At 33.4% G+C, this 23256-nt stretch overlaps 3 protein-coding genes across 11 annotated transcripts; all 3 read left to right on the forward strand.

Moving 5' to 3' along the window:
• The first annotated feature begins 12858 nt into the window (after window positions 1-12858).
• On the forward strand, window positions 12859-15234 carry LOC106391974 (probable RNA-binding protein ARP1). 5 transcript variants are annotated; one of them, XM_022701622.2, is made up of 7 exons: window positions 12859-13112; window positions 13292-13483; window positions 13580-13715; window positions 13851-13998; window positions 14089-14125; window positions 14204-14546; window positions 14608-15234. In XM_022701622.2, exons 2-7 carry the CDS (start codon window positions 13292-13294, stop codon window positions 14736-14738), a joined length of 987 nt encoding a protein of 328 aa, XP_022557343.1. In that variant the 5' UTR covers window positions 12859-13112; the 3' UTR covers window positions 14739-15234. The 5 variants fall into 5 exon arrangements, with proteins under 5 accessions (XP_022557343.1, XP_048611281.1, XP_013688188.1 ...); XM_048755324.1 differs by having other exon boundaries at window positions 13857-13998; window positions 14623-15234; XM_013832734.3 differs by having other exon boundaries at window positions 12909-13483; window positions 13857-13998.
• Window positions 15235-18186: 2952 nt separating this feature from the next.
• LOC106391972 (two-component response regulator-like APRR9) lies at window positions 18187-20773 on the forward strand. 4 transcript variants are annotated; one of them, XM_048755325.1, is made up of 6 exons: window positions 18187-18615; window positions 18983-19144; window positions 19244-19374; window positions 19453-19832; window positions 19905-20382; window positions 20447-20773. In XM_048755325.1, exons 1-6 carry the CDS (start codon window positions 18426-18428, stop codon window positions 20543-20545), a joined length of 1440 nt encoding a protein of 479 aa, XP_048611282.1. In that variant the 5' UTR covers window positions 18187-18425; the 3' UTR covers window positions 20546-20773. The 4 variants fall into 4 exon arrangements, with proteins under 4 accessions (XP_048611282.1, XP_013688181.1, XP_013688182.1 ...); XM_013832727.3 differs by having other exon boundaries at window positions 19917-20382; XM_013832728.3 differs by having other exon boundaries at window positions 18406-18615; window positions 18983-19151.
• Window positions 20774-21193: 420 nt separating this feature from the next.
• On the forward strand, window positions 21194-23089 carry LOC125574982 (metal tolerance protein 1-like). 2 transcript variants are annotated; one of them, XM_048755326.1, is made up of 2 exons: window positions 21194-21450; window positions 21855-23089. In XM_048755326.1, exon 2 carries the CDS (start codon window positions 21856-21858, stop codon window positions 22999-23001), a length of 1146 nt encoding a protein of 381 aa, XP_048611283.1. In that variant the 5' UTR covers window positions 21194-21450; window position 21855; the 3' UTR covers window positions 23002-23089. The 2 variants fall into 2 exon arrangements, with proteins under 2 accessions (XP_048611283.1, XP_048611284.1); XM_048755327.1 differs by lacking the exon at window positions 21194-21450 and adding an exon at window positions 21690-21772.
• Window positions 23090-23256: the final 167 nt, after the last annotated feature.

The raw sequence follows: 23256 nt of genomic DNA on the forward strand, positions 1-23256 counted from the left end.
ATATCATCATATCTATAATTATGTAAATGTTAGCTTCGTCCATTTATTCACTATTTTCTAGAACGAAAAAACACGTACAGTACTATTAAAACTTCAATTCATGAATGTACATATTTTGAAAAATCTATCTTAATCTCTTTTATATGTTTTCAAGACCTATTTCTGTATATTTACATATCTGTGTCGATGAGTAGATATCGTGAGGATTAACAAATGGAAAACAAAAAAAGGTGATGTAGTTATCAAAAGGAAAAAGGTAGGGCCAGTAGGGCAACTAGATTGTAGGAAGCAAGCGCACATCGTAACGATGACCCTTGACCTTAAAAATCTCTTAGAAAAGCTCCATTTAAACAAATTAACAACCCACAGTCATCGTAATAGTAATGCATTCCCTATTTTTATTGTTGAAAAACGATTTTTAAAATGCATTCCTTTTTTCTTCTAATATTTTTTAAGTATAAATTTTGCATGTCAGAAAGCTTCTCTCCGGAAGATGTGGCCTTTTTCATCGATAATTAAACGTTTCACTACAAAAAGTTACTTGATCTTCGAGACGATTTAGTATAATCATACATATCTAACTGTAAATATTAAAACCTGAATTTCGAAAAAGCATATGTGATTTTTTTGGGTGCAAAAGACGTATTTAGGTGATTAAGTAGAACAAACTAAACATAATAAATGTAATTTGTAGCGGAATGAAGTGAACCGGCAATGCCGAAAAAATCTGAAGAAATGTCTCATGTTGTCTTTCATAAAATGATTGTATAATTTAGATTAATAGATATTTTCAGCTTTTCACATATACTAAAAACAATTAATTAATTTTAATGCTTCATCTTTTGTGACTAAGAATATTCGATAACTATTTCTCCAAAGAAAAACAATCTTTGATAACTTTAAATTAATAATAAATTAATAAACGTAATTATTCTATATTTTTATATAATTTCTTATTATTAACTAATAAATATGTAGAAACTTCAAAATTTACGTTTTTGAAACATTCTTTTTTCTTTGAAACAAATATTTATACTTATAGTAAAATAATGACCCAAATATTATTTTTTCTTTTTCATTATTTTCTATTGTTATATCCTTAGCGGTTGGTTGTTGCTAGGTCAATACATAAAGGTAAGGCGATAGTAAAATAATGATGACGTCAAAAGTCACGTAGTTATAACAGCATCATTAACCTTGGATTTTTAGGATATAGTTTTTAGCGGAAGTTAAGAAACTGTTTCTTAACTTTTAATTAAAAAAATTAAGAACCGGTTTTTAAAGTCTTTATTTAGTTAAAAGTTAAAAAAAATAGTTTCTTAAAGTCCTTATTTAAAAACCGGTTATTAGTTTTTTTAGTTAAAAGTTAAGAAACAATTTCTTAACTTCCGCTGAGAACTCTACTCTAAGAACCCAGGGTTAATCATGGTCTAACTACTATAAGTACGTATACATATTGTGTAGAAAGTAGAAACTTAGAGCATGATTATCGGTGGTGGGAGGAGGGTTCTTACGCTTAGGCTCTACCACCTTTTTGCAAAAACCGTGCTTCAATGTCGCCAAATAAGAAACGTTTCACAGGGGACTGTTTGCAGGCCCCACAGACACATGGCGGCCCGCTATTGGTTCTTTTTATTTTTTTTTTAAAATCAGAAAACAAAAAAAAAATTTAAAAAACCCAAAAAACGTTTTTACCGATAGTCATGCTCTTAGAGCATCTTTAACTCTAAACCGTTTCACGGTTTCTTAGTTTTAATTTTTTTTTTTTGTCTGATAAAAAAAAGAAGAAAAATTAAAAAACGAACCAATCGCGGACCACCACGTGTCGGTGGGGGCTGCAAACAGTGCAAAAACCCAACCAAGGTCGGTCCTTATTTCATTATTTTTATGATCGGTTTTTATGGTTTTTGTGGGACCCTCGGGTTAAGAAACCACCTAATAACCCGAGATAAGGGCATCTTAGGTAATTTTTTTTTTTTTTGTCTGAAAAAAAAAAAAATTAAAGCGAACTAAACGCGGGCCGCCACGCGTCGGTGGAACCCGCGAACAGTGCAAAGATCCAACGTAAATCGGTCCTTGTTTTGTGGTTTTTGTTACCGGTTATTTAGTTTTTGTTGGGCCCCCATAATTTTAAATAATTTTTTTTCCTAAAGACCCTTTTAAAGACCCAGGAATGTTGATGGTCTAAAGATCCCTTAGGCTATATTTGAGAAGTGATTTGTATATGTGTCATCACTACATTAACTTTCACAAAAAAATGATGACATGACTTAAAAGAAATATGACATGGCATAAATCTAATTGTGACATGTAAAATTTACTATATTTAGATTTATGTTTTTGGTAAGATTTCTTAAATATAATAATGATGATTTTCTATATACGAATTTATATTTTTGGAAAAGTTTCATAATATAGTAATAACTAATAAATTTTATATCAAAAATATTTTTTCTCAGTAAATATTCATTTTGGTAAGATTGTATGATACCTAATAATTTTTCTATATCAATTAAAACAATATGTTTTTATATATAAATAATAATTACGAATATTAAAAAATTTCATCAATATATGAATCATATTTTTATTATTAAAATAAGTGTAGTTTAAAATATATTTTATCAACGTATATAAGTTATTTTTATTTAATGTATATATTATTAGAAATAATTTATATATTTACAAATAGACATATTTAAAAATGGTAATTAAATAAATAATAATATAATAAAGTAACTTTATAAATTTTAATTGTTTTTAACAAAAGTTAAATAATGTAAAATTAAAAGGTCAAAGTAAACTTGAATAAATCAAACTAAAAACATTTACATTACGGTTTTATCTTTTAAACTAATAAAACTAAAATATAAAAATAGAAAATTTTATTTATATATAATATTTTTAAATATTTTATATCTGCGTATATGACGCATGAAAACTCTTAGTGTTCTTATACAAAGGAAGCAAAATTAATGGAGTTAGTGTGATTATTGACAGTGCGTTGGAAGAAGACTTTGTTTAAGATTAGTTAAGAGGCCTTTTCGCAATTTTCTGAACACAGTATCATTTCGTTTGTTTCGATTCCAGAATTCCATGCTTCTAATCATTATTTTAAACTTGATTAATGACATTGCACCCAACGTTTTGTGCGTCTCTCAGTTCCATGTGTTTATTGGGCGAGCTTTAAAAACTCGAAATTATAATTAAATTAAAGCAAAAAGTTTAAAAATTTACAGGTTATTAGTTATTTTCCGTGACGAAGACATATTTTATTTGTAATAATATTGGTTGATAAAGTATTTTTAGTTTATATGAAAATTTTCTTTTATTAATTAGGGAGATAAAAAAGAAATATGTTACTTGAAATATACTGTATGATACTAACTGCAGACATATATACTATATACTTTTGAAAAAATTAGTGTGTTTGAAAGTTTTAACACAATATTTTTATAATATGAGAATAAATAAAAGAAAGCTGTGTTATTTGATATTATACATATTCCTACATTGCCAGTTTACCTCTGAGAAACAAATATATCGTAATAACACTGAATTACAAGAAATAATAACGGTGAGCTCACCAACAAATTTAGTTTATAAGGTATGATCATAAGCATCATCAAACTGATTAGTTCATTTTTGAAGTTAAATTTTAGTTATATTGAAGACCACATTTTATATAACCGTCGATATGCGTATCTTTCCGTAGGTAGGTTTTGAGGCATTACGTATACAGAGTTGGTGTTTCTTTTTTTTCCATAGGCACGTTAAGAACTTTAGTTTTTTATGCTATTGTCAATCATTTAATCTGGCTTACAAGTTGATGTTGTATATCTTTCACACGCATAATATATATTCATGTACATTCTCAACAACACGCGTCCATAAAAAGTTTATCACTGCTATTAATTACTTAAATATTACCTTTTTCGTTTTACAAAGAGTAACGTTTTAAAGTTCCATTTCATAACAGCAACGTTTTAAAATTTTAATTTCGTTATATATAGAAAGTGTATTATTTTATCTTTTCAATACAAAAATTTAAATATAATTTCATTTTTAACTTTGATGTTTTACTGTATTTAATAGAGAGAAAATATTATTAATATATTAATGTTACGAGATTTAATATGGAAATTTTGTTATACTACTCAGTACATTATATATGTACGATTCTTTTGGTGACGAATAATAAATAACGAGAGAAACTGGTCACAGTTACGAGTTTTAATAACATAAACAAATTTCGAAATTCTCTAGAAGATATGAAGAATATTTGCATGAGAAGCAATCCGAGTTTGGTGGATTTTCGTCAAAATTTGTTATGGCCTCAATGGTAAGACGTCATGACTCCACACTCCATTTTCTTTAATGGCGGCAGACGAGGGGAAAATCTGTAGGTTCCATAGAATCTATAGGAATATCGATTCCACGTGTTTCATATAATCCTTTTTACATAATTTTGTTTAACATTTATCGTGTGAAATGACTCAACTTAGAGCACCATTAATCCTGGTTCTTAGTCATGAGTTTTAGCAAAAAAATAATTAAAAAATCAATGGGTTCCATTCACTGTTTAAAAACTGCCTCTTTTTCCTCTTCTGTAAGGGCCGAATCATGGATGGTTTTTGAACTGTTCGCGGGTTTCACCGACCGACACGTGGCGGCCCGCGATTAGTTCACTTTTAATTAATTTTTTTTTATCAGACAAAATTTTTTTTAAAAAAAAAACTACCTATGAAACCGTGCATCGGGTAATGGTGTTATTAACTAGAGTTTAATAACTTTAGTTAACGTAGATTAGACATACAGTATAATATATTAGTATTTATAAAAAAAATTGTTTGAGAAATGGCATTAGCATTTATAATTTAAAATAAGAAAAATCCTATAATAACCAACTAGCTTAGAGTCTTTAAAGTATCAGTCCTTGCTTAATTGAGTTTATTCAATTCATTAAAAGGATTTAGTCATTTTGGCCCTTCAAACATGTAATGAGAGAAACTAGTTTTAATCTGGACTTCCTTTTACAACAATATGGATATTACAAATTATATGAATTTAAATTCGGTACGTATCTTTCTCAAGGTCATACAGACATGCATGATCAGAAGATATCTTTTAAAATATAAACATATACATACAAAGATATAAAAAGGCACAAACATTATTAAAACAACGATTATCAAAAGAAACAACATTGTTGAATTAGTGTTTTGCTGTTGATTATTGGTGGATTGTTAGAGCTGAGAGGACCGTCCAATTTTGTTGGGTAAACCCTAAAAACACCTAACTGAATAAACAAATAAACAGAAAATATCGCCAGGGAATAATATGTGAAATGGGTGGATGATCTGTCGACATTTTATAATGTATTCATCTAAAATGCATTATGCATATACGTACTTAGCTTAGCTAAGACCTATCGGCCGTTTCCTAAAAAGATAACATCATTTTATTAGCTATTGTCGTAAAATTTTCAGGATATCGTGTGATATATAACTTCAAATTTTCATTCAACGAAAACAACTTCAAATTTTAACGCGATACCACTTGGCTATCTGCAAAGCCATTTTTTTTTTCGAATGAATGTAAAATTTATTCAATCAAAACTTATGTACATCTAATGCTTCTGTTTTTCTTTGTGCTCAAAGAATCAAAGAATACAAAAAATTGGCATCTTTTCTAAAATCGTCTTCATGGGTCTTGTCTGAACTCGAACCATGTAGTCAAGCTTTCATCTAGGTACATGTGCTCTTTCCCTTTAACTGATAATAGCCTGAGCCTTACAGTCTTGTCCACAATTTTTGTCAAGCAATGTATGTCTTGTGGTTGTTCACCATGACGCCTAAGATTACGCTCCCACCATAGCGTGTGCATTGTAGCTTGCAAAGCTTTTCGTTTGAAAAACCATAATTATATAGATCTCAGGTTTTTTTCCGAATTTTCGTGTATATTTTCACAATTCTAAAAATTAAAATTTCATTTAAAAAAATAAAATTAAACTCGTATTTATTAACTGACAGCACATATATACATACATATTATATATATGTCCCTTTACTGTTTTTTTCATTTCTTTTATAGAACAATACTTTAAGTGTAGAGAACAATTTCACTCCATTAAGAATGTTATAAATTATAGGCGAAGATTTCCAAAACAAGAAGAGTATTCTAGTTAAAAATTTACAAAATTCTCTGACCTATAAATCTAGAGTGGTTTAACAAAAATCATTTTATTCTCTGCAATTTCTTAAAATCATCTAAAACCTCATTAAAAACTAAATCACCTCAAATTTTAGATTAAATACACCCCCCTTAATGTTTTTTTCCTGGTTTCAACTCCCTAATAAAAATAATAACTTGCCAAAAAAACTGACCCATAAATCTATCTTAAACTAATTAAGACGTATATATTTAAACCTTTATAATATTATATTTTTTATAATCACACGTTAAGAAGTAATAGTCAGTAAACCCGTGAAAGCTAACAACCTTGAACACTGCGTTCAAATATCATCAAGTATTTTCACTGTTTTAAATATCAATTTTACCGATAATCTTTTAAAGGGTAGAGATATATAAAAGGGAAATTGCATCCTATATATAACAAAAAAACATAAATACATTAACTAACTAATAACATGATTAATGGGGAGGTTCTTATCGGAATATAAGAAACTGTCTGTTAACTTTTAACTAAAAAAGCTAAGAACCGGTTCTTAAATATCTTATCTAAGAGCCGGTTCTTAGTTTTTTTAGTTAAAAATTAAGAGACGGTTTCTTATATTCCGCTAAGAGCATGATTAACCCGGAGTTCTTAGGATGAAGTTCTTAGCGGAAGTTAAGAAACTGTTTCTTAACTTTTAACTAAAACAGGTAAGAACCGGTTCTTAAAACTAAAAAAGTTTTAACTTTTAACTTCTGCTAAAAACCTCACTCTAAGAACATCGGGTTAATCATGGTCTAATAACCCCATTCTAAGAACCTTCCATTAATTATGCTCTAAAACTCCTCTCTAGCTCTCTCTTACTTTCTTTTTCTATCTCTCTCTATTGTCTCTCTTCCAAAATCTAATTTTCCGTTTTTTTGGGTTATTTAGCAAATAAACCATATATAAAACAATAGTTTACTCAAATAAAGGTGTTGTGTGTAAAAAAAAAGAAACTTAGGTAAAAGAATTGTTCGGATAGTATCTTGAACATTTGTTTTACTTTCTATGATACTTGCAATACGAACGTTGTACTTTTTTTAATGTTATATATCCTTTGTAAAGTTCTATAATAAGGCCTCGTTACCTTTCAAAGTTTGCTGGGAAAGTGATTTACGCGTTTAAGCACACACCAATTAACCTAATGTGCCAACAATACCACAATCGAATGGTAAGTCATCGTAGTATTTTAAGATTGAATCCACAAGGAACTAATGATCTATAACACAAAGAATATACAAGCTTCCTTAATCTAAACAAACAAGAAGATGTATGATTTGTAACAAACTAATATCCTATAAATATAAACAAGGTGATCTCAAATCCAATCAAAAAATAAGTGCAACAATTTAATCAAATGCTAAGGATGGATCCATGGGCAAGGATAATTGATATAAGGTGATCAAGATTCAATCTAGGATGTTCAAACAAAACAATCAACAAGCCTATAGGTCTAGATCTCATTCAAAATAGATTAATCCACTCCCGTGATAATAATCTCTATGCTAGTCATGCATCAAACATCAACTCCCGTTGGCTAACACATTCAAGCATGCATAAATCACAAGTTTACTAACCACTTAAACATCTTGGACATCAACTGTCGTTGGCCAAATATGTAAAAGATAATGCTAAGTTCTTTCAAGCATTTTAACAAATACATTCCGGGCGTAAAATAGCTTAAGGTCTAGATGAGAGTGATCAAGTCTAATCTAACATTAAGAACACTTAGCAAGCATAGAACATTGTTAATCAAGAAATAAACATCATAAATATCCATTTAATCACCCTAATCTATCTAACCCATGAATCACAAGGTCACTACTCACTAATCTCCATGAGAAACCTTAAACCCATGTAAGGATCAAGGCTAATCATGTTAATGAGTAAGAGAAACACAAATATAAGATGAAGTACTTCTTTAGATTATCAAAAGATTCAAGCTTTTACAAGTTTAGACAAAGTCTAAGAGAAAATGAGACAAGATCCAACTTTGGGAGCTACAAGGTATTTATATGATCCTTAAAAACCATACTGGGCTCATAAACAAGTCTGAAAACCCCATAAAAAATCATCAAAATCACCCAGAAAAGGGTTTGGAGCGGGTAGGTTGACTGGGTCGTCCGGGCCGCTCCGCCCAGGTTCAGTTCATGCGCGCGGGTCGACCAACCCGGGCTGCCTAACCCGCGCTGGGTCGACCGCGGGTTGACCAACCCGCGCTGGATCGACCGCGGGAAGGAAGGGTAGCTGACTAGCTGTGGTCGAACCCGCTTTGGTTTGGTCGCGCTTGGATTGATATGCCTCTAGTAAATCGACCATAACTCCTCCAATACAGCTCCAAACGACTTGAAACCAATTCCATTGGAAAGCTAACTCAATTTACTATGTCTTCCCAAAATCTTAGCAACAGAAGATATCTTTAAGACCTCCATCCATGTTCATCTTTCACACTTTTGCACCACAAATGTCTCTAAACACCTCCAATAATTCCATAGCACACTCCAGCCCCTAATAAAGATTCATGTATGTAAAATGCAACAAAAGAATGACTAAATCATAATCTATATGATCAAAATATACAAGAATAAATGGCTAAAATCATACAAATTCATAAAATATCAGAAAGCAGATTCCGAATCATTGTTAGATTTTTAATAAAATCTTTGTCGTCTAATATTTGTGTTCTTCTACGTATTGGTATCTCTTGGCGAGCTCGTGTTAATTAATTGCATGCATGAGAGGAAGGTGCGTATCCTTTTTACAAATAAAATAATACGATCGTGTAATTTAAAATTTGAACAATGCATGGTCAAATTGTTTTTTTTTGAGAAAAAAATTAAAACCGGATCTATTAAAAACACAGACCTAACTTCCGGGTGGAGGTGCAGCCCACGAATAGACTCTCTCCTGAGCATTCAAATGAGCCAAAAACAATAGTCCATATCCGTGTGGTCAGCGGAGTTCGCCGTGTGGCCAGCGGGGTTGTCAAATTGTTGTGTTTTGTCTTTTTAATACAAACATGTTTTAAATATTAATATGTGATTTTTTAAAGTTGTAGTATGACATTTCAGCTTATTAGATGCGCTGCATTTATTTCTTTATATGACCACCCAATGGATGGTTATAGAATATTTATCTCTTCGTCATGATTGGGTCCCCATATGCTGGCAAAACTAGTATTTTTGCATAAAGAGGTGTCCTTAGCTAGAGCACAGCGGTTAGCTAATTCTGGTCAAGGCGTGAACCGTTTAATGATCAGATGTGCATTTCATGAAAGTCGATATCGTGCAACTATAGAATTGGGTTTTTAACATTTTTACCAAAAAAAAAAACTATAGAATTGGACACACATTAGATATCTGAATATTCATAAGCAAACATTAGAAGCTAGCTTCGTGGCCAAAACATTGGACTGTATAATATTATAAAAACATATTGAAATTATTGAGGAAGTTTTTCAAGTTTTTTATGCTGAGCAGACATTTATTACAAATAATTTAAATACCAAAAGATTTATAAAAATCAGAAAATGATACACAATGAGTGAATTTGATAGAAAATCTGAGACATCATAATAATTTACAACACTACAAAATTTCAGTGAGATATTTCAAACTTGCTGAAAGAGTTTATCAGATGAATTGATCCACGTTTGTTTTAGGAATGGATTAAAACTTCATTAAGATAATTTTTATAATAACTTAAACAATTTAGTAGCCATTCAAGTTGAATGATCAGGATAACCATCTATGTTTACATATAACTAAAAATATATATGGATTTAGTATTACAAAAGAGTTGGGAGCTTAGTTTATGATAAAAACTTAATTTGAATCCAAAACAAACTTTGATCGATCTCTTGGTGATCATAGTTTTCTGTTGCAATCAAACATTTCATCTAGTATTCAAATTTTAATATACCATTTATCGAACCATCTACGCTTAGAATGTTCTTTATTTTAGTCTATCAGACTATTAGCAAATTAAACACAAGTGAAAGTCTGAAACTAAACCAAAAATCTAACTAAACGAACTAAATATATGACTTTGACTAGAGTTTGTTTAACTAATCAGATCTTAGGGATAAAGAGATAACTAATCAGTGAATTTGAAACCTAGTAGAAATGTAGTGTACGAATGAAGTCATAAACGGGCCTTTAGCCAACGGGTCTGGTGTGACGCATGCATAAAGAGCTTAACACACACGAAAACTGATTAAATGGGCTTCAGGCTATGTAATATAACAGATGGATTTAAGCCCAGTAATTAGTATCTGTTAGAGTCCAATTTGCTGCGAAGGAATATTCTATCACGTGGCACAATAGCGTTGACGGTCAAAGCAAACGGAATCCGTATCACACGCTGTCACGTTCAAACGCCACGACACAATAAACCAATCAACATTTCTAACGGGTTTCAGACTTTAAGGAAACAAAATCGCTGGACACGTCACGCGTTAATTAACATCTCAGTATGATCGCATGCAGATGCAGGAGGGACCGCGTACGCGTGAGAAAGTATAATCATTTATACCGTTGGATGAAAAAGTGCGATCCATCTAACGGTAATCTTGTGCAATTAGTGAGAAAGTAAAAGATCCAACAAACATGCATGTGCATGCCTGCCTGTAACTTGCAGCCTTCATGTGGGGATCTATAGTGCGACAATCCATCATCAAAATAACTCATAATATATGCACTTTCTTATATTATACTCCAACATTAACTCACTAGAAGTAATAGTATTAGCAGTAATAAAACATACTAGGTTAAGATCTTGCGCATGATTAACATTATATATATAAATTATTTTATGTATTAAATATTTTTACATATTATAAAATAATAAATATATATTAAATAATTAAAAGTTAGTAACTATTAAAAATATAATTAAATTAGTGCGAACATATAAATCAATTGTATTAATCCATTTTTTTTATTTGATAGGATATGTTATTAAATTTAAATGATACTAACATAGATAGTATATTTTAGTATATTTTTAATATTAATTTCTATTAAATGATGATTTCACTCATATAGTTTTTTGATCATTTGTATCTTTTATAGAAAAAAATTTAAATAACTGATAACAAAATTTTCATTGTGGAATTAATAGTTTTAGTAATTTATAATTTAAAAAAAAATAAGTTGTCAATGATCGTTCAAAACTTTTATCAAAAAAATTGTTCAAAGTAAATTTTGAAACTAAAATATTGCATTTTATATGGTTTATAGTTTAATTTAAAACGATATATATATTAATCTTATTAATTAATTAAATTAGACTTTTTACTTATATAATTTTTGTAATCATTTGTATTTTGTCATAACAAAAATTTTAAACCATGGATCATAAAATTTGAATGTGAGACTTTTAACAGTTTTAGTAATTTATAGCCGTTTGTAAAAATTCAAAATATAACATATACATAAAAATCTAAATTTTTATTATATGGTTATTGTGGTTGTTTAATTTATTTAATAGCTTAAAATTAAACAAATATGATAGAAGATACACCATTTTTTTATCAAATCTTTATTATTCAAAATCATTAATTGCCATATATACTTTAGCCACATTAGGCAATTTCGTAAATTTTATTTAAGAAAATAATAACGTACATTAATGATAAATTTATTCTTAGTTTAATAAAAAACTTATTATATAATTAGATGGACCAACATATTTCTCTAATGATTATAAGAATCATTACATGTGTCTACAAAAAGAAGTTGTGATGCTTCTCAAATAATATATAGGGGATATCCAGATGTTTTAGATTATTATAATATGGAAAAGATAAAACATTAAATTGCATGTATTTGCACAATAACCGTTAATACTTAATACTAGTACTGAATTTGGCGGCTCTGATCATTCGAATAACAAAAAAATGAGTACTAAGAGACTTTATATTATACAAAAAGATAAAGCTAATTTAAAAAAGTGGTAGGAATTGTAGTGTCTGAGAAGGGCTGGGATGATTTGAGGAGGACAACCTGCCTTGGTTATGTTCTGTGCTGTTAAAACTCCTAGAACTATAATTATCTTATTGTTTTTGATAAGTGATTCATTTTAACACATTGAAAAAACTAATTAAGTACTCCCTCCGTTTCATTTTACTTGTCGTTATAGAATTCGACACACAGATTAATAAAACATTTAAGTTTATCTATTTACTAGATAAAAACATCATTACCAATACACCTAACCAAATTTCAACCAATATAAAAATAGATTAAAATAAAAAGTTAATAAATTTTGCATTGAAATCATAAAACGAAACTAATTTTGAAACGAAAATTTTACTCTAAAACGACATCTAATTCGAAACGGAGGGAGTATCATATATGGATGAATTTCAGTGATGTAATAATTTTCTTTTCTAATTTTGCAATCAAACGTATACAAAAATACAATGGCGAATTAACTTTCATGAAGTACTCAAAATTGTATGTTTTATGTTGATTTTGTTTTACCGATTCAATTGTTTGAATGAATTGTTGGCAAAGCAGCCGCAAAATCTTAAAATGGAAGAAAATAGATTATTTAGAAGGTTGTGCCCGAAAGTGAAGACCCACAACAACAACAACAAAAAATCATCCATATACAATACAGATATATGTAATATATTATCTATAATAAAAAGCATTTATTTTATTTATAAGAATATGAAGATTTCAAGAGAGGGAGGTTGAAGACAGCGAAGCAGATGTTTTGTGCAGCGGACCCAATATATATACAGCGAAAAAGCTTTTCTAATCAACTTGCTTCTCTCTTTAGCCATTGACGTGGGTTCCCACTAGCAGCTTTCTTGTCTGCTCCATCTCCATTGGCTCTCTCTCTCTCTTACTCTTTTCTTTTGTTCCTTCAATCAACACAAACATAGGTTTCTACTCTTCTTCTATTGTCTCACTCTTCTCGTACAAAGAGTTTAGTTTTTTTAATTAATTTGTTGGAAGGGGAAAAGTTACAGTTTTCTTTTCCTTTTGTAAATCGCATATAGATTTTTAAAAAGGGTAAAAACTAAAAACTTAAGTTTTGATTCTGGGGGAAATAATTAATCAGATGGCTCAGCAGAGACAGTTTCAGATGGAAGGTGGTAATAACGATACGAAGCTGACGAAAATCTTCGTTGGAGGATTAGCATGGGAGACGCAGAAAGATACAATGAGACGTTACTTCGAACAGTTTGGTGAAATAGTAGAAGCTGTCGTCATCACCGATAAGAACACTGGCAGATCCAAAGGCTATGGCTTTGTATGTTCTTCTTCTTCTTGACACAAGTTTTATATAAAAACGAGTTTGCTATTATTTTCTTTCCTAAATGTTTTTTTTTTTTATTTGTTTGATCAGGTGACGTTTATGGAAGCGGAAGCAGCTATGAGAGCCTGTCAGAATATGAATCCTGTGATTGATGGAAGAAGAGCTAATTGCAATCTTGCTTTTCTTGGTGCTCACAAACCTCGTCCTCCTACTTCTCCTAGACATGGTTTTGTTTCTCTCTCTCTCTCTAGAATGTAATGGTACATCTAGTTAACTAGCTTTTAGGGTTATACAGAAAATATCATATTTAGATCTTTTTTGTTACTTGATTAACACGCGAAAGAGGAAACTTGATATGTAGGAACAGGGAGATTTAGGTCACCAGGAGGAGCAGGATTAGTGGCTCCTTCTCCTCAGTTTCGAGGCTCTTCTTCTTCCTCTGCTTTGGCTCATCATCATCAACAACAACAACACGTTGGTCAATTCCCATTTCCTTACTCTTCTTACGGGTAAGTATAATTAATCATCTCATCAACAACAACCCATCTTGTTTATGTGTGTGTGTGTTTATATTCTTGTTTGTGTTTTCTTTTCTTCAGATTTTCTGGTTATTCTCAACAGGGAATGTACCCAATGGTTAGTTAAATTTCATTCATCTTTCAATATAGATTTTATTTTTCAGTTTCACTGAATGTTGATGTTCTTATGTTGCAGAATTACTACAACAATCATCTCTATGGAGGACAACAGTATTCTCCATATATGGGACCTCCATCTTCGGGATCAACAGGAATGTTCCATGGCTACTATCCTTACTATCCTCAGTACAATCCAGCACAAAGTAGCAATCAAGCTCAAGCTCAAACACATCATCATGGTTTCAGCTTTCAATACACTGCTACTACTCCTCCTCCTCTTTTGCAATACCCTTACTTGCCTCATCAGCAATTCAGTTCCCAGCCTCCTCCACCACCAATCCTCTCCCTCCCAACCTCTTTGGCTCTATCATTAGCATCTTCAGCTTCATCTTCTTCCTCTTTGTCAACCTCGACTTCAGGTTTGACTTCACAACTCAAATATTGATTGAAACCATTGTTTTGGATTCATATTTTTTACAGTTTGTTTTGTATTAGCTGCAACAACTGCAACAAAAGCAGTTGTTATAATTACTACAACAGCAGAAGCTGAAGCTAGCAACAGAGATGGTCATGAAGCAATTACATCATCATCCATCAAGATAGAGGATTGATTTAGTACTACAATAGCAGAGCAAAGGGACTACTTCATTGTGCACTAACTCATGATCAATCTCTCCAACATGTTCTAGCTAGAAACATTTATTCATATCATTTTTAGCTTTCTAGAATCTTAATTAGTACCTAGGAGGAGGAAGAAGAAAGACAGAAACCATCCTTCACATTCATTGTTTTATTTATTTTCATGATTCATATTGCATTTTAGGTTAAAGAATCAAAGAGAAGGCATTGGTGGCTTTTTCTGGATTCTTGGATTGATGCAGAAAGCATCATTCAACATTACATTAATTTGGGGATTTATTTTTCATATTCAGAAGAAATATTTTATGTCTTCTTCTGAACCCAAACATGATTTTAAAGCTTCGGATAAGCTTGAAATCTTTTTTTTTCACATTTGTAATTCTTGAAATTGTCTTTTAAATCTCATTGCTTGTTCTTGTTCTTCATTATGATTATATAAACTTTTAGATGATAACATCTTTAATACCAGCTGGAATATTCTACTTTTTGTCAACTTGTAGATGATATGAACTACTCTGCTTTATAGAATGTTCAACTTTATAATTGATTAATTTGAATTACCATGATTATATTATCAAAGTAACAATGATCATTGTCTTTGGATTCCAAAGGGGATCTTATGAAGACAAAAGTACCGGTCAAAAGACCGTTGGGAAAGATGGATATTTTTCTTTGCCACCATTTCACGATTATTGTTTAAACAACTTTGAAAGAAACTCAGCACCTACTTAACACGCATATATACATCAGATTGTTTTGGTTTTCATTAACTTATGAGAATGTTTTGGCAGATACAACATAATGTTATTTGTCTGCAAGTACAAATTAGAAAAGGGACAGAAACAAGTTATTTGAAAAAAAAAATTGTTTGAAACAACCAAAGAAAATATAGCCAAGGAAAACTTATGTGAAAGTCAGACTTGGGTTTCAGTTTAACCATTGAAGTTAGAGCCTAAATCTACAAACTAATGGGCTTTAATACATGCAAAGCCTAATTTTTTAACAAAGCCATTAAGTTTGGTACTGTAGACATGTGTGATCCATATGGGTAACCAAGTTAGGCATAAAAGCTTAGACTATCTTTATAGCTGAGTCCTTAGTGGGTTTTTAAGTATAATAAGACATTTAATTAAATCAAAACAAAAAAAAATTTAGATAACCGATCTTTAATAGAGAGTTTTGGCAACCGATCGTAAAAAGAGTTCTTAATACACCTGTCAGCAAACTGTAAATTATGATTTTTTTCTCTCCTTTCTCTTCTTTCTCTCCTCTTCTCTCGCGTTCTATGTCGTCCCGATGACTGCTTTTGTGAAGAGAAGCGTATCTTCCGTGCAATCGGTGTCTTCTCTGTCTTTCTCTTCTCTCGTTTTCTCCTCTCCGTCGCGAAGGGAAGCGGCGACGAAACAGAGGGTTACAAATCAGCTTCTCACGGTGAAGTCAGCCTCCGGCAAGACTTACAGCCCGTTAGCAGCGGAGACAGGACTCAAACGCCGCACTTCCTGGGAATCGGTCTCTCTCTCTTCCCCGCAAAGTTTGATTCTTTTCGTTAACCCGCAAGCTAAAGTTTTGTGCTTTGGCATTTCTTTGGATCGATTGAACATGTTCTCAGCTGCTTCTCTTATTAGCCTTTGTTAGATGGATTGAGAATCTGGGGGGGGGTTGTCCAATTGTTCAGACACAATGTTGGGACTTTAGATGGTTACTTGTCTGAATTGCGACCAAATTATTTTGGAGTTTGGGGTTTGTCTATTTTTTTTTCAGACACAATGTTGGGACTTTAGAGAGTTTTACTTGTCTGAATTGCGACCATTTTAACTAGTGTGTGGGAGTTTGAACAGTTGGGGATCTGATTTTCAGTGTTTTTATTGATTTGCTGCAGAGATCATATGTTCACAAGAAGAGAAACAGAAGAATGAGGGAGAAGCAAGAGTTATTGCGTGGTGTGAATGCTTTCGCAGCAAACATGTTTACGGGTATTACCTCATCTGTGTGTTCTGTTTTTTTTTTATCTTGCCTCATATGTTGTTTGTTTTTGTATGCACTTGTTGCCCCTCCCTCTTTCATTATTTGTAGAAAAACTGGTTTGCTTTACAGATTGAGTTTCTTGAAAAAAAGTACATAAGATTTAGTGTTTCCTGCTTTGCTTCTCCCATAAGCTGAAACTTTGTCCTATAGGCCACTGTTGATTCTTCTTATGCTCATAGTATTAGCTTCTTTAGTTACTAGAATGTTCTTTGTGAAGAAATTAGAAGGTAATATTTGTTAGTTGTTCCTCTTTATGAATAAGATTGCTAGAAGCCTTTGAGTCTCTTTTATTGGATTCCATTAAAGCTGAGCATGTTGTAATATTGTTGTGTGTGTATTTAGCTGTTGATTGAGTGAAAACAGGAGCTTGATGTTGTGGAGAACACTGAGAAGAGAACCGCTAAGGAAAGAAAATTGTAGCCACTTTTAAGCAGTGTGCTAGGTATCTTACTCCTCTCTTCAACTTATGCAGGAAGAAGGTATAAAGCACAATCCCTTTTCCTTTTATTGCAATTTTTTGGTTTTGTTTGTTGTTTGGGTGTGAAACATATTAGTAATGAGAATGTTCGTGTACTCGTTGTTTGAACTTATATATAAAGTAGCAAATTGTTATGTAGTTAAAAAATTTTTTTTAAGAAACTCAAATTAAGAAACTACCATTGTAGGTTAAAAATTAGGTGATTCTTAACTAAAGATTTTAGCCAATATTTATTAGTTAACTAATCATTAAAGTGTACTTAAGAAATTTTATGAGTTTTTAGGGATAATCATGCTCTTATAGTCTGATATATCTAACCACGTAAGCATATGTGAGTTGTTTATTACGTATTAACTGTGCATATCATAGACCAATAGATATTTTGTTTTGCTTTAACTTTGATGGGGAATTTTTCTACTCAAAGCAAAAGTTTATAGATTGTTCTAGAACTCTTCTTGTTTCCACACAAAAAATACTACTATAAAATTTACACCACAAAATATATGACTTAATCAATGCTGGCATTTAATATTGAGGCTGATGGGTCCATTTTTTATTCCAAAGTTTTTTTTTAATAATATTTAAGTCAATATCTAATTTGAAACTCTAATTTGAAATGATGCAGAAAGATAAAGAAAAATATCTACTTTTGAAACCAATCAAAATCCCTAAAATCAAAGTTAGCCACACAAATAAAATAGAAGCCCACGTGTCATCCTCATAACCACTAGATATCCCCAAAGGTATACAATAACGACACGTGTAATGTGGACCTGGGAAGCAGAGCTACGCCATCTCCACCGAATCAAACACGATACTGGAAAGATCAAAATAATGGCCCATATCGAGCCACGTCAGCCCAAAGAAGGCCCGCATGATTATTCACCGTTAATTAGATTTCCCCAAGTTGTTTATTGCTATTCTCCGTTGTCCTCAGAGAAAAAGCATAGAAGTCGTCTGATATTTTGGCGAGAGTTTGAGTGGCTGTGAAGTTAGATACTAATAATAATAATAATATACCTCTTTGCCTTCTTCTTCCTCACTACAATAATCAGATACCTTTTCTCTCTTCTTCCTCTCGGCGAATTAAGATCTAAAATCTCAGTTTTTTTTGTTTTGTTTTGGAAAGTTCTGCTTTTTCTCTGTTCTGAGATCGATGGGGGAGGTTGTGGTTTTAAGCAGCGACGAAGGTACTATGGAGACGATGATGAGCAGAGGCAAGTCATCGGAGGTTGTCCGGTGGGAGAAGTATCTTCCGACGACGGTGCTTAGGGTTTTGCTTGTCGAATCCGATGATTCAACTCGCCAAATCATCACCGCCCTTCTTCAGAAATGCTCTTACAAAGGTCATTGCTTTACTCTGTTTTTCAAAGTTTCCGTCTTTGTCTTGATTTTGAACTCAAAAGTATGTTCGGTCTTAATCTTAATCTGTTACAAGTATTATGTTCGGTCTGTGAATTATTTGTTCATTGTCTTAAATCTGTTTCAAGTGTCTGTTCTGGTCTGTGAATTATGTGTTCATTGTCTTATCTGTTTCAAGTTTCGATCTTTATGTCTTAATTATGAAGTTACAAGTATGTTCGGTCTGTTAATTTGTTTGTTTATTGTCTTAATCTGTTTCAAGTTTCGATCTTTATGTCTTAATTTTGAAGTTACAAGTATGTTCTTTTGTCTGTGAAACTAAACTCGGGTCTTGTTTTGGTTTCGAAACAGTTGTGGCCGTCTCCGATGGTTTAGCTGCGTGGGAGACTCTAAAGGAGAAGACACATAACATCGACCTAATACTAACGGAGCTGGATTTGCCAGCTATATCCGGATTTGCGCTACTCGCTTTGGTGATGGAGCATGAAGCTTGCAAGCACATCCCTGTCATAAGTACGATGTTGGTGATCCCCTAAGTCCGTTCTTTTGTAAAAAAAAAAGCTTTCTCTTTAGTTTTTTGTTGTTCTGATGATTTTATTTGTTTTCTTCTAGTGATGTCGTCGCAAGATTCGACGACGATGGTGTTGAAGTGTATGCTTAGAGGTGCTGCTGATTATCTGATTAAGCCCATGAGGAAAAACGAGTTGAAGAATCTATGGCAACATGTCTGGAGACGACTTACTGTAAGTTCATTTCGTTATGTTGAATTAATTTTAAGCTTGAACGGACTTATAATAAATTTTTTTTTGGTTATGAATCAGTTGCGTGGTGATCATACTGCTAATGGTCCTAGCTTACCAGCTTCGCAGCAGAACGTTGAAGACAATGATGAAACTTGTGCAGATTCAAGATATCATTCTGATCATGGAAGTGGTTCTCAGGCTATCAGCGACAACGGTGAGGATAAGCTGATGGCGGATGTCAAACCGGTGGTTGAATCTTTTGATGTGACAATGGATTTGATCGGTGGGATAGACAAACGGACTGAGTGTTTCTACGGAGACAACACCGGTGAGCAGCATGTTGGGCCCGAGCTTGGGCTTTCTCTGAAGAGATCTTGCTCTGGAAGAAGTTTGGAGAAGAACCAAGATGAAAGCAAGCATCAGAAGATTAGCCTCTCTGATGCATCAGCCTTCTCACGGTTTGTGTTCTTGCTTGCAAATTTTATATAACGTCTCAGTTTATAGATTAGTGTTTTAATGAATAGCATTAGATTAACGTGCAGATACGAGAACGGGAAGGCAGGAGGAGAGAAAGCAGTTGTTGTTGCTGTAGAGGCAAGTAGTTCAGCTGAGCCCAAGACACCAAGCGAATCACATGAAAAGCTGTTAAGATGTGATCACGGAAGCGCTACAACGAGCAGCAACCATGAGAACATTGGATCATCAAGCGTAAGCGGACAAAACCAGTTTATTCAGTCCGGGAAGCAAGAATCTCTCTTTCCAGTAGAATCAAACCGCCTGAAGGCGAGCAAGGAAGTGGAAGTTGGTTCTCAGAGCACCAACGAGGGGACAGTAACAGCAGGAGGACAAAGTAGGAGCAGCAGCACGAGAGAGAAAGCAAAAGAGGAAGAAGAAGAAGGTGAAGGTGAAGGTGAAGGTGGTGTCACTGCCCAGCAACGCAAGAGTGAGAGAGAAGCTGCGCTGATGAAGTTCCGGATGAAGAAGAAAGATCGATGCTTTGGTAAAAAGGTAGGAGACTCATAATCTTTTGCTATATTACAAGATGAAAAACTGATGATGTTGATTACTGCAGGTAAGATATGAGAGCAGGAAGAAGCTAGCAGAGCAGCGTCCAAGAGTGAAAGGCCAGTTCGTGCGTGCTGTGAACTCAGATGCGTCTACTACTAAATAATGCCTGGCAGCCCAACAAGAGAAGTTTCCCACAGTAAAAGGCCCAGTTAGAGAGACTTTTTTTAGATTTGTTGTAATATTAAGTGTGGCTTATTTGTATTCCAGTGTTACTGCTCAGTTCTCAGCAAATCTAAGAAAATTGGGGTAACTATTCCACTTGCTGTATATACTACTATTAGATAGATCATCTCTATTATCTGCGAATGATCAAAGCTACGTTAAACCGTAACTCCAGATTTTCTGCAAGTTTTTTTTTTCCATATTGACTTAGCACTTAATGTAAGAGGACTATCAAGATCCCACAATATTATCTTCTTCTTTTTTTCCACTTAGATGGGTAGTATATGATTTGGACATTATTTTCATTGTGATTCAATTCAATGAATCCAAGCATTTTTCCAATTTTGTATTTATGCTACTTTTACAATTTGTTTTCTTCTTCGAACCAATAAAATTATTTCATTAATAAAGGGTGGAAAAGACCCAATCATTTGAGAGTAAACCAGGTAATTAAAAGAGCCCCGACCAATCATTCGGTTGGATTAGTAAAGTTGTGCCAGAAAGACAGGAGAGCAATAATTACGGTGTAATAAGTAGAGTGGCGATGCCACGTGTATATAAAATTGACCGTGGAAAAGAAACAAGAAGAAAACAAAACCATTGAGAGAATAGAGAGATCTGGAAAGGAGGGAGGACACAAGGAGGATAAGAGAGAAAATAAAAAGGACTCCGGAAAGACAAAAGGAAAAGAGAAGCTGCCCATCTCTATCTCTCGTGGCCGCCCTAATACTTTTATTTATTTATAAAAGGCTTCTTCCTTTTCCTTGACATTCTTTAAAGGGCGAGGAGGAGTAGTGAATCTATCAAACCGGCAACTTCAGCCTCTCGACTCTCTCTCTCTCTCTGGTTAGTTCTTTTCTTTTACGTTTTGTTCCCTCTGTGTTTGCTACTTTGTTAGGATTCTTCTTCACGCTGCCATTTTAAACTATTAACCTTTTTGTTATTATTATTTGGGATCGAACTTGAAGAATCAGTCTTTGCTGATGATGCATACTTATATCTGTTACAGTGTTTCTAGATTCTTCATTGTCACATCTGGAATTGGTCTGATTTTGACTCTTTCCTACTTTTATTTAATTATTATAATGATTAGTTTGTTATATATTCTTTAGTATGTGTTTGTGCTAGTAGAACCTCCTCCTGTTACATGACTAGTAGTGCCATCCATGTCTGATTTGTTCTTTTTTAGATTATAAAGTTGCTTTTCTTGTTCTTGTTCTTGTCTCATCCCTTTTTTTTTTTATTTTCAGAATGGCGTCTTCAAGCCCCCAACATTGCCACATCATCGAGGTCAATCCAGGCAAATCCGTTGAAGAAAGCACAACAAGTCTGGCGAGCAAAGCCTGCGGAGAAGCCCCCTGCGGCTTCTCAGATCTCAACAACGCTTCCGGCGACGCCCAAGAACGCAACGCCTCCATGCGCAAGCTCTGCATCGCCGTGGTGCTATGCCTTCTCTTCATGACCGTTGAAGTCTTCGGTGGCATCAAAGCTAACAGCTTAGCTATTCTCACCGACGCAGCTCATCTCCTCTCTGACGTTGCTGCTTTTGCCATCTCCTTGTTCTCCCTGTGGGCTGCTGGCTGGGAAGCGACGCCGAGGCAGACTTATGGGTTTTTCAGGATTGAGATTTTGGGAGCTCTTGTCTCCATCCAGCTCATTTGGCTCCTTACTGGTATACTTGTCTATGAAGCTATCATCAGACTTCTTAGTGAGACTAGTGAGGTTAATGGGTTCCTTATGTTCCTTGTTGCTGCTTTTGGGTTGCTCGTGAATATCATAATGGCTGTTCTGTTGGGACATGATCATGGCCACGGTCATGGCCATGGTCATGACCATCACAGTCATGGGGTGACTGTTACCACACATCATCACCATCATGGTCATGGAGAGGACAAGCATCATCACGCTCATGGGGATGATGATGTTACTGAGCAGTTGCTGGAGAAATCAGAGAAGAGAAAGAGGAACATCAATGTACAAGGAGCTTACCTCCATGTCCTTGGGGACTCCATCCAGAGCGTTGGCGTTATGATTGGAGGAGGCATCATCTGGTACAAACCGGAGTGGAAGATAGTTGATCTGATCTGCACGCTTGTCTTTTCGGTTATTGTCTTGGGGACGACCATAAACATGATCAGAAGCATTCTTGAGGTGTTGATGGAGAGCACGCCGAGAGAGATCGACGCTACGAAGCTGGAGAAGGGTTTGCTGGAGATGGAGGAAGTGGTGGCTGTTCATGAGCTTCACATTTGGGCTATCACGGTGGGGAAGGTGCTGCTTGCTTGCCACGTCAATATAAGGCCAGAGGCAGATGCTGATATGGTGCTCAACAAGGTGATTGATTACATCCGCAGGGAGTATAATATCAGTCATGTCACTATACAAATCGAACGTTAAAAGTAAAACGATATGAAGAGTATTTTGTATAAGCATTTTCATTGACATGATGATAAAATCAATAAAGTTTTCTATGTTTTTTTGTCCACTTTCTCTTGTTCTTCATGCTTTAGGTATATTGGTATAGTTATATGTCAACTTGCTTAGAACAGAGACGTTTATCTCAACTTGTTGTGAGATTAGGTGTGTGTCTTTCAATTATCCTAGGAGTGTCACAGGGCTTGTGAATAGTGTTAGAAGCAGGATCTGATTTGT

The sequence above is a fragment of the Brassica napus genome, chromosome C4 (genome assembly GCF_020379485.1).
Source record: "Brassica napus cultivar Da-Ae chromosome C4, Da-Ae, whole genome shotgun sequence".
Lineage (NCBI taxonomy): Eukaryota > Viridiplantae > Streptophyta > Magnoliopsida > Brassicales > Brassicaceae > Brassica > Brassica napus.